At 33.4% G+C, this 12,316-nt stretch overlaps 1 protein-coding gene across 1 annotated transcript; it reads left to right on the top strand.

The window, feature by feature from the left end:
• The first annotated feature begins 2,809 nt into the window (after nt 1-2,809).
• LOC137810118 (uncharacterized) lies at nt 2,810-4,509 on the top strand. Its single transcript, XM_068611251.1, has 4 exons — nt 2,810-3,319; nt 3,468-3,523; nt 3,821-3,991; nt 4,135-4,509. The coding sequence occupies exons 1-4, from the start codon at nt 3,014-3,016 to the stop codon at nt 4,202-4,204; spliced, it is 603 nt and encodes a 200-aa protein (XP_068467352.1). The 5' UTR covers nt 2,810-3,013; the 3' UTR covers nt 4,205-4,509.
• The last annotated feature ends 7,807 nt before the right edge of the window (nt 4,510-12,316 follow it).

Genomic DNA, 12,316 nt, shown 5'->3' with positions numbered 1-12,316 from the left:
TCAAATTTATTTTCTGTAATATAAGTTTTTAGTAACTTTATGTGTTGTCATTATTTTTTATTTTTTAATATCTTAAAAATTATAAATTTATGAATTTATTCATTATAGACCAATGTATAGAAAAAAAATATTTATTTGTTTGGAACATTTGGCTTGCATGAGGATGGTCTCTTGATGTTTTCAAGATTGTGTTATTAGGTTTTGCTTTTGTTGGTTAGGTAGGCGGTCTTAATTAGAAGCTGGTTTTATATGTAACTTTGTACAAAAGTTGAATCATCCCTAAAATAATTCTCATTTATTTATTGTTTATTGTTGATAAAAAAAAATAGAAAAAAATATTATATTGATCTAATCTAATATAGAAAAAAATTTAACAAATTTTGCAAAATTAATGCATTAATTTTTTTTATTAGGTGTCATTTTCAAGGTTATATATATATATATATATATATATATATATATATATATTATAATCTTGCATTTATTTTATTATAATAACATACTCATTGTTATCTCAAAGTTATTATTGTTTATATTACATTAATAATAGATTCATAAATTTAAGTATTACTTATTAAAATTAACTGTGCTTTATTAAGTATTTTAGTCACAATTTAACTGCTAAAATTCTATGAAACCATTTTTACTAGGAATAATTTTAAATAATTTACTGAACAAATATTATATTAATTAATATTTTATTTAATACATTGAAATTTTGAAGCTAAAATTAATTTTTTGTATTTGTTTTTATATTTTTGTGACATACCATTTTTGTATACTACACTGTATAAACTAGAAAGAGATGGAGAGATAACTTACCATTAACGTAAGAAAAGAGGGATGTGAATAGGAAAACGTGAATGGGCTGAGTAAGGCAAGAACCTTTGACGAATGGACGAGGCTGACAACGAAGATCATTGGGCACAAAGAGAAAAGTGCAGCGAATAGTGTTTTGTGGTAGTTTTATACTATATACGACAACAGTTCGAAACGACCACTTCTTTTATTTAACTGTGATTGAAAGTGGAAACGACGATGGATCAAAGTCAACCATTTTCAAAAGGTTGGAGCTAATTTAAAACATGCCACTGCACTCACCATTTTTTACTGCAGTTGCTCAATACTTATCATTTCGTAATATGGTATCAGAATCATTTCGTAATATGACCACGCATAATATATAGTCTCACGTACGAGTTGACAATGAGGGATGTGTGTTGGAGATCGGTTAATGACTTATTTTGCCGTGGAAGATCACACACAAATAACTTAATATTTTGCACTTCGTAGAGTAACTAATTAACAGCTATAAAAAAAATATAAAATTATTTAAAAAATGCAATCCGATGAAGTTTGAGTTTTTTTTTATAATTTACGATTTTGTAATTGAAATTTAAAATTAGGTTGAATTGGTTTTGAACTTGGTATGTATACTTGGGTGGCAATTGATGTTGGTGACCCACGTGTATGTGGATGCACATTGCAATATGCGTATCCCAACCGTATGTGATCCAATCCTACATTCAATATCTATACTTACCTCACATATAGAAATCGGTATGGTCCTAAATTAAATGACCATGTGTCATGTCCCCTTGCTCTTTTCTCCTACACTTAATTTGTTGTATGTCACCATTTCAAAATTTATTGTGATCAATTAAGAATGTAACACCAGAAAGGAAATACGAGCTTCAACAAACAAAATACCCCTCCCAACAAAACGCGGTGTATTCATCACGAAGTCTTAATTACTACTCACGAAGTAGTAAATAAAATGCTAAACTACCATATGTTTTTTTTTTTTCATTTCTCAAATTAGATTCCATGCTTCATCAAATAGTAAAATTTTGAATCAATTTGAGTCAATACATGTTTCTACAACTCAGTGTCTAAAGAAAAAATATAGTGAATTAAATGAAGATAGATTGTGTGGCCAAAGACTACAGGGAGAATATTAATTCAAAACTCGGTTTAAGATTCTTTTATTTAATATGTTTTAATTAGTGTCGAAGGACATGCAGTTGGATATCCTACATGTAAGTAACGATTGAAGTTTTGTTTTCTTTCTTCAAGAAAAAACATTAGAATTTTATTTATTTTGGTACAATAAGTTGGTGTAGCACAGTAGGGAGTAGTGACCACTCGCTTGTACGTACTTCATGGCTAAGCCAAGGAGAAAAATAAATAAATAAATAAATAAATAAAAACTGTGCATCTGAATTGTTTAAGGAGGAGAAAGGGCAAATCGTAGTGTACTTGACACGCAGACAGGATTATGGTGGTGGGGAGCATAGAATGGCATTTTCGCGTTTCACTGTTTATAGGAAGGATAAATCCGTAATTGGGGTTTATAACGCCATTATAATTTATTTTGCTTGAGTCGGAAACGGAATTTCGGAAGAAACGCAGATACCTGATGATGGTTTCATTAGAAGCGCATGATTCTCATTTTGCACTGCAGAATCAACGTTACTTTTTTTTTTGTAGTGTGTAATATCGTGATAATCCCAGCTCAGCCTTGATTTTTGTCTTAACCTTAAACCGTTGGAAGCATGAGATGCAAGACGCGGAATTGGGCACTCAACGGCGCAGAGTAGAAACTTGAGTGGTTCCATATATATAACGGCGCCGTCAGATTTCCCGTTTCTAGATTCCCGTCACTGTTAACAGAAAGTGGGCCACCACCACGATGCAAAACACACTACTCACACACACTTGCCAGCACCACTAAGAAAAAGCAATTGCCCAATCCCAACCGTTGAAGCCCTTTCGTCATTATCACAATTTCGTCGTCTCCGTACTACACGCGCGCACCAACTTACTACTCTCACTCACACAACACCCCCTTCCTTCCCTCATTCTCTCTCTCTTACATTAGCAAACCGAACCAAACCCAACCCCGAAAAAACGCACAACGCAGCATCGCGCACACCAACACCTGAAAAGGAATCAGCTCGCGCGAGGACGCAGTATTAGTTGTAGTACTTAAAGGGACTCACAGTGCACGTCAATGCCTGCTCACGTCGGTGTCAGGACACGAGCCCGAGCCGCATTAGCCATGGAACCTGACACTTCAGCTCGACCAACTCCCAAGAGAAAGACCATCACCCGCACCAACCAAGATCCTCCAAAATCCTCCAAGTCTCCCAGAACCACTTCTTCGTCGCTTCTCAAACCTCCCACGCTTCTCCCGCAGCAGCCGGAGATCAACCAACGCTGCCTCAGCCCTACCTCCACTGAAATTCCTGCCTCTTGCTGCTCCAGCAATGGATCCACCAGCCTCGATGAAGACAAGATCAAACTCTTAGATCTGGAGGTAACGGATTCACATTTCTTATTTACCTGTCTTTCATACATTTTATTCATTCAACTGTTCCTTTCGCGAATTTAGTCTGTGTATAGCCTTTCGCTCATTCATTTTTCTTCGCCTAAATTAATGCACCGCATTCCACGTTTCTTTACAGGTGGAGAGCGCGCAAGTTGAAACGTCGACGTGCAATGGTGCTTCACAAATTGAGAGGTCTTTTAATCAAATCTCATTTTATTTAAATTTGAATTTGCTTCAAGCCATAGTTCCATATCCAGGACCTTTTCCTCCTACCCTTTTTTTCTCCATAATTCAAGTTTCAGTTCAAAAAAAGCACGAAATAAATAATGTCTCACCAGTCATGATAATTTCCTCCCTTCAAAACTCAAAGTCGTTGTTCCTCTCTCTCTCTCTCTCTCTCTCGTGTGTGTTTGTGTCTTTTCCCGCACTGCTCATTGTATTCTATCTATAATTCTGAACCGTAACAGTTTTCGTGTCCGGACATTGCAGGAAAGAGATGAACCGTTCCAGCGAGCTTCTTGAAAATTCGGAGGAGCTAGAGTCAGTGGAGATCAATTCTCGCCGTGACTCGTCAAAGGCGCGGACTATGCCATCCGAGTTGGAGCTGGAAGAATTCTTCGTTACCGCCGAGAAAGACATTCAGAAACGATTTCAAGACAAGTAAGTCATAATTGGTAGAATTTTCTTCTTTCTCTCTCTCTCACTGTTTTTTCTTTTTCTTTTTTTAGTTTTAGTTTTTGACACCATAATTAGTATATCATGTAGCTCCGTCATTCCTTTTTAATTAAAAAATTGTTTTGCAGGTACAATTATGACGTCGTTAAGGATGTGCCGCTGGAAGGACGCTACGAGTGGGTTCAGTTGAAGCCGTGAAGGTGTGCGTCTCGCCACGGAAGAAAAAAAAATCCGATCAATTTGAACATGCCATTTTGTTCTCTTTAATTATAATATTGTTTAGTCCAGTCTAGGTCTTTGGTTTCTTCAATGTTAATTATCATTTACACCAGCCAAGACTCCTTTCTCTGGTCTACAGCTTTTTTTTTTGTATTTCGGCGTGGTTAAGGTAAACAGGTTGAGCTTCGTTTGTTCCCTGTACGGAGAAGCAGCTTAATGCTCGCTTGTGCAGAATACTGTAAATTTCCTTTGTGAAGAACAAACGCTTCCATTACAGGCTTCAACTTCTCTCTTTTTCGCTCTAAGCGCTCCCCTAAAACCCTGTCCATTTATTTTTTTAAACATCGCTTTTCTGCAGAGAGTACACTGAAGTCAGTGACTGTATGATTGTGTCTACTTTTTCATTTTTTTGCATATTTTTTTTAAAAAAAAATAGATATCAAACAAAAATGAGAAGGAAGAAGATTAACCAACTTATAGCGAAATTGGAGAAATGAAAGGAGTGGGAGTAGGTAGTAGGAAGAGGGGAGGCCAAGGTTTTGCTTGGATGTTGAACATGGGAGGGGGCAAAGACACGCACCATGCCGTGTAAGTTACGGGCACGTGTTTGAGAGGGTGAGAAAGCTGATCTTATTATCCCCTCCACGCCCCACCATGTGAGAAGAGTCTTCCAAGCTTGCAACAAAATCCACTCCACTTTCACAAGTACAACAAATATAGGTAACGGACTAAATATTGGAATATTATTGTTATTGTTGTTTCCACATGTACCATTCTAGTTTCTTCTTATCTACTAAGATACATAAAACGGAAAGTATCTGGTCTTGATCAGAATTTTAAATCCACAAAGAGAGACACACGCTTATCATTAATTAGTTGGGTTGTTTTGTTTAATTACTAGAATTTATGGCAGAGGTGGGTTCATTTGAAAGAGATAGAGAAATTAATTAGAGAGAGGAAGAGAAGGAGAATGGGAATGGGGTGGTGAAGATGAGAGGAAAGGGTTGAGGTAGCAGAAGAGTGGTACATAGTTGGGTTGAGGAGTTGTGGTCCTGCTGCTGCATAGCCATATTGGGATGTAGAGATGGAATGGAAGGTAGCTAGTGTGACCTTATTCGGCCGTCGTTTTGGTTTCGCAATTTTTAATTTATTATTTTGCCATGTAGCGCGGGAGGAACGTGTTTGTCACTTCGTACTAGCTAGGCGGCTTATTAGGGCACTGAGATAGTGCAGCAGTAGTACATGGTTGTGAGGATTGAGATTCTCTGCTGCAGCTTGTGGATTCCGTGATTTCCCTTCCGCCACTGCTGCTTTCCGTTATGTTTTACTCACTGCACTGCGAATCAAACACTATCATTCGGATGAGATATCAGTCTATCATCAGATTATATCAGATATCCTTCGACACCACAGGATCTTCATTCTTACAAACTTTTCAATCTCCAGCAAGCTTTACCTTTACCTTTACCCTCCCTTTTACCCCTACTAACATGTGCACATTTATATAAATATACTGTTGTGTGTGGTTTTCTCCTTCTCCCAAAAGTGGAAACCAAACACCCATTCATCTCATCTTTAATTAGAAGACAATGTTAATAAAGCACGTCCAAGTTTCAGTGGGATCATATGGTAGTATATGAACATCGGATTGTGTGGCACTTTTTATTTCTATCATTTTATATACGGTCATAATTAAGTTGTGCTCGTGCGTGTCTTTCAGAGCATAATTATTTTATATCCTCCAATCATATATTTATTTAACAGTGAAACTATTCTTACCAACCAGGCATAGGTAGGACAAGAAAACAGGAAACCAAATTCAAATTAATGAAAGATACAACAATTTCTCTCTCTCTCTCTCTCTCTCTCTCTCTCTCTCTCTCTCTCTCTCTCTCTCTCTCTCTCTCTCTCTTTATATATATATATATATATATAATTAATTATCTAGTAGGTCCCCCTGGATATTCTTTTACATGACACATGTCACGACAAGTGGATGAAGGAAAATGTAATTCACAGATGAAATAGTATATTGCTTATCCACACCTCATCTGTCCTTTCCCCTTGCAGTCCGTGTTAACCAATAATTAACAACACAATTCGCAACCTTAGGTACAAGGTACGTAAAACAGGTCGAGATTCACGTCCACAAATTAGTAGCAGTACTGATTTACTTTTAGAACAAATTCAAGGCCACTAATTATTTTATTTTGTCTCCGTGTCTTTATTGTTGCCGAGAGAAGGCATCTGCATGATAACAATTTGGAAAACATCGTCGTTGGTATTAAGGAAATAATATTTGGTGCGATTCACAGATGTGGGCATAATGTAGGCGTCAGCAGTAGGCAGGACTGAGATATTGATATTGATATTAGTATTATCATTATTAATGAAAAGGGAGAGAGATTAGAATTACATAACATAGGATCCAATTATTATATATATATATAAAGAGATATATATGTGTATATATATAGGAGACAATGCCATATGGGTTAACATTATGTTTGAATTGAATGGATCAAAAGACAGGCTTTAATACATATGTTGTGGAAGGATGAGCCATAAGAAAGAAGAGAAGGAATAGCAGAGGGAAGTACGATGGATCTAAAGACGCAAAGTGTGGTTAAAATGGTAATCCGTAGCTAAAACGAAGATTGAAGGTACAAGTGCACGTGGGCACTTGAAATAGGCATATATCCCCGGAAAAGGGAAGCGGCAGTAAATTAAACCCACAATGCTGGATCATAAAGAAGAGAGAGGAGAGTTAGGCTTGCGGGCCCTCCCAACCTTCAATGGTACGCTGATTTGATGCATCAACGGTTGATAGCGAAACGTTCTAAAATGGTGTAATTCGTGTCAGGGAGTAGGCTGAGGTTGAGAATAGGGACAGTGTCTGTTTTGGGTTGGGGGCGGTTCTAGGCTGAAACTGAGGATAAGGTGAAGAAGATGAAGATGATGACGACGATGTTGTTGAAGAAGAAGAAGAATAGGGTGATGAAATATTGGAAGCATGTTTATGTTTTATTATGTTAATATGGTTGTGGCAGTTGAATGAGTGATGAAGAAGAAGAGAGTGGTAGGTAGCTGGGAGGAATAGGAATAGGAATAGGAATAGGACGATGGGTGCAGTAGGAATAGGGGTATTAAAGAAGGGAAGTGGCACAGTGTCACTGGACAGAAACATGGATCTACAGAGTGGTGTCACTTGGGTACGTACTATTCTTCTTGGATCTTGTGCCCTATTCCTCTTCACTTCACTTCTCCCTTCTTTTCATGCTACTTTTGGTCCCTCCTTACCCACGTGGATTTTTTACTCACCAATTTCTCCTCCTAAATATTCCTCCCTCACCCTCTAATTATTCTTATGCTAACTCTATTTCACACCCACTTTCTAAACATTATCTTCAAAAAGAAGAAATAGATTTAATGCATGACATTTTTTTTAACAGTATAATTTGATTACTTATTGCAACACCAACAAATCATATGTATTACGTAATTGCTTTGATAAGTTGTAATTGTATCCGTATGGTATTGAGGCTTAGCGATGTTGGTCTACGTCGATACACAATGATTATTGTGTCCTTAGCTTTCCTATTCTTCAAGTTTCTCTTCCTCTTCGCGTGCTTCGGTCGGTCGGCGGGTACCTGCAATTACGCTCCGACGTTCAAGTCAGCGATGGTGCTCAATGAGAATTCTCTAATATCATGAAAAAACGTACCTTTTTCCCCTTTCAGACGTTCCTTTAGTAGGTTGACTTGGGCCTTAGTTGTGTGGACCAAGTAACCGATCGCTAGAGACATGCTTAGTGGTCTCTAGGTGGTGCCTGATGACTCCCTTATATTAAGGGAGTGCTCTATGAAATGTCTTTGACTCATTCAATGGAAGTTACAACGGTTTATTTTTCACGTGTAACTATGTTTATTTATTTATTTAAGTTATTTAATGCGCACATCACGGTCGACCGTAACCATTATTCAATGCAATGTGCAATTAAACAGATAATTTTAACTAAAAAGAAAAATTTAAATAAACAATGTCGTTGTACACTTTACATGCACGTTTAAGATACAAATTATATATTATATTTAACATGGAAAAATAATATTGTTTCTCTAACAAAACCTTAAACTACAGTGTGTTTATCTAAGATTCTAACAAATTGTTTAAGTAAATATTATATATAACACATGGTGTAAAACCCTATAGTGTATACAATGTATTCAATCAATCTAGTGTAAATATGGAATCTTATGATTTAGTGTGAAACATGAACTTCCTCTCTCAATATATTGTCCATTTTAACTTATATTTAGTGTTTATAGATTTATTCTAACCTGGATTCAAAAAAAGCTGTTATAAAAGGGAAGTTAAGATTATAAATAGTTTATAATAATGTTTTTTCCTTACTTTACAAAGATTTGAGAAGTTCTTTTAAGATGAAACCGTCTCGTTGAAACAAAACGAATGCATTATTAAGCTTACTAAAGCAACGAATTTAACGTTGGAACAGAGGATTCATAGTTTTGATAATATTTATTTATCATTAAATGTAGTTAATGGAGTTTTACGTTAAGATAAATTTTATTACCAGTATTGAACTTGTAGATAACTTGTCAAACCTCAAAATTGTAGTCTACGTCATCCCATTAACTAATAAGTTAATGCTCATATTATTCCTTAATTTTAATTTTAATAAATTCAAAAGCTAATTAAAAATATATCATTTAATATTTGTTTCTAAATGAAATCTGTTCACATGCATGTCGTTATGTTTTTTTTTTTCTTTTTTCAGTAGATTCGATGCCAGAAAAATAACAATTAAAAATTAATCTTTTTTCAGACCTAAATCATAGGAATGTGTTCATATTTTTCAAAAATGTATTTCTACGTATACACACCATTAAGAATCAAACAACATTAATCAACATGGTTAGCAATTCAAATGTGGGTCAAATGAGTTTTTCTATGTTGGTATTAAAAATGCCGGCTTCTTTCTAACTTTTTTGTTTCCACAAATTTATATTATAAACAGTTGAAAATAAAATTTATTGTATTTAAGTTTTAGATAAAAACATTTCAAATATGAAATTAGAAGTAAAATGATACTTTTCTTTTCTTAAATTTCGGTAAAAACTGAAAAAAAATAGAAATAACTTTTTTCAAGCCAATGGGCCAATTTGTTCTGTTCCGTTACCAATAAGAATAAAAGCCTAACTCTTGTAATGAGTTTGTATGGTTCCTCTTCCTCTACCTCCATATCATTTTTGTATTACCTTATAGAATAGTTTCTGAATTATGTAATCTGAACACGTATTTTAAAAAAGATTTTCAGATTATATAATCTGGAAGCTAAAACGACTTTCAGTAATATGAAACTAATCATGTATCTGAAAAAGACTTTCGGATTATGTAATCTAGAAGTTAATTACAAATTTTAAAAAAAACTTTCGAATTACATAATCCATAATATTACAGAAGAGTATTTTTGAAAATACAAAAATTTATAGAGCTAAGAGAAGAACATATAGAGTTCCAGGAATATACAGTCTTGTGCGGAAGTGGCTGCCCAGCTTATTGCTCTCTCCAGCCCCGTATTATTCTAAAAACTCAGGGTTTACTCTTCATGCACCCCGTAATTTCTAAATGAAGTACCATAACATTAAAATGACCACTTTACCCTTTATAAAAATGACTTCCAAATGGAATGTTATGAAATCCTCGTGAACAAGTTTTCTAGAATTTTTGGAAAATGATTTCTGGAACAGAATTTTCAAAATAGGATATTCATAACCAGATTTTCCGAACAAACTTTTCAAAATGTACGAAATACCTTTTAAATTAAACTTTCTTTTAAAACAAAATTATTGGATCAAACTTTGGTAAAAAACTAACTTTCTACAATATGTTTTTTGGAATGAGTTTTTGAGAATAAAATTTCTAGAATATAAATAATAACTTTTGAAGGAATTTTCTGGAATGAGTTTTTTTTTGGAAACGAGCTGTGTATTCTTTTTCATGATCTGAAATAGTGCACAGGTACAACTGTAATGACAGTGATGAGAAGAATAGCGACAGTAGTGACATGGTGGATATTTTTATTTTTTTTGTTGTATAAGGCGTAGTTAGTAATAATGGGTGCGTACAGCAAGTAACCTTTCTTCAATGAAATTATTTTTTCTTCAATTGTAAACTCTTAGTGGAGGCATTTAACCACAGACTGTTTCTTCCTGCACCTCCATACCTTCTTCTCTCACTTCCATAAATTTTCGAATTTCCAAAAATATCCCTCTATAATATTCTGGATTATGTAATCCGAAAGTTATTTTTCAAATTTATAATTAACTTTTGGATTATATAATCTAGAAGCCTTTTTTTCAGATGCATAATTACTTTTTGGATTACATAATCTAGAAGTCTTGTTTAGCTTATGGATTATGTAATCCAGAAGTCTTTTTTCAAATGAGTTTTCGGATTACATAATCCGAAAACTAATCTATGAAGGTGACACAAAAGGATAAAAATGTATTTTCATATTGTGTATGGAGGTGGCAGAAGAAGATATGGAAGTACAAGAAGAAAAAGTCTTAACCACATCACCCATAGTAGCATTTTACAACTTGGCTATTTCTTCATCCATTCTATCAAACTTCTTTCTACACCCCATAAATTTTTAGAAAGACTGTTTTACTCATTTTTAAATGATTTTTGGATTATTTTTTCCGAAAATTTTCCAAAATGAGAATAAATTAGATAGAATATTTGATCATTTCACTTATTTGATGGACACAGAACACTCTTATAACTTATACTTGGGGCATATATTTTATATAAATTACTTCGACAATATCTTCCTACACCACATCAATTTTAACATCCACCGTATCATGTTTTTAAATGCATTCGTGACAAAAAGTTCCAGAACACAAAAGTAAAAATTTATTTCGGATAAAAATTCTGAAATTTAAAAATATATTTTTAAAATATAAATCTGAATATTTCCGATAAAAAGTTCTGTAAGTAATTTTTATTTACATTCTTCTTTTCTTCAAGGTTATTTTCGTCATTTTGTAGGGGTATTTTTGTCATTTCAATAGAAAATTGGGTGTATGTTGAAATTGATATGGTACAAAAAGAAATTGTCAATTACTTTTCGTTTTTCTTTCTGGGTTGAACGAAAGGACAAAGCCCAAAACTAAATAACACTGTAAACCTCTTCAGAGGTAAATACAAGATGCATCAGTCGTTAAAGCATTATATAACAACAACAAAAAGCCTAGTCAAAACTAAAAGATCCATTTTGTTTTGGAATTTTAAGTTTACATTTTTTTTTTAATTTTTTTTTATTTTCTATATTTATCTTATCATTATTTTTTAAAAATTACTCCATTTTTTTATTTTTTTTTCTCCAAAGTAAATCTTCTATCTATATATATTTATCTTTCGATAATTTTAAAATTTACGATATCAAATATTTGAATATTTTATATGCCAGCATTATTCCATAAAATTTACAACTCCATTTATGATAGAGTAAATCTTGTTTTGCCAAGTTTTTCCTCAAGGCCTTAGACGAGAAAAAAAAAATATTTTCTCTTAAACTGATTTATAAAATTCCTTTTATATAACTTTTCTGAATTTATATCTTTAACTTATTCAAAAAATGATATTTCTTTTCTTTTGTTTTTCATTTCTAAAAAGTACTATGATTTTTTTTTGTCTAAATAAATTATAAAACGCTTTAAAAAAAAAGACTTTACAAAGAAAGCAAAATCTTGTAGTTATGTAAAGTTTACTTCATTCTCTACAATTTTTTAACCATATATATTTATACCAAATATTCATCATATAAAGTCACGCTAACACTATTTGAAACTTTGAATGTATATAAAGTAAGTATATTTTCTTTTAACATAATTTATTGCATACCTAAAATGATATAGACGGGAATAAAACCCTGAATTTACCTTACCCTCTGTGTATACATAAACTATTCTCTACAATATAATTTTATAGCTAATATTTTTATTTTTCACTTGTCATATACCAAAAAAAATCTATAGTATTAAAAATGTATTAGTTATTTTT

This window comes from Phaseolus vulgaris, chromosome 2 (genome assembly GCF_051622355.1).
Source record: "Phaseolus vulgaris cultivar YP4 chromosome 2, ASM5162235v1, whole genome shotgun sequence".
NCBI lineage: Eukaryota > Viridiplantae > Streptophyta > Magnoliopsida > Fabales > Fabaceae > Phaseolus > Phaseolus vulgaris.
This window is presented reverse-complemented; position numbering and strand designations above follow the sequence as displayed.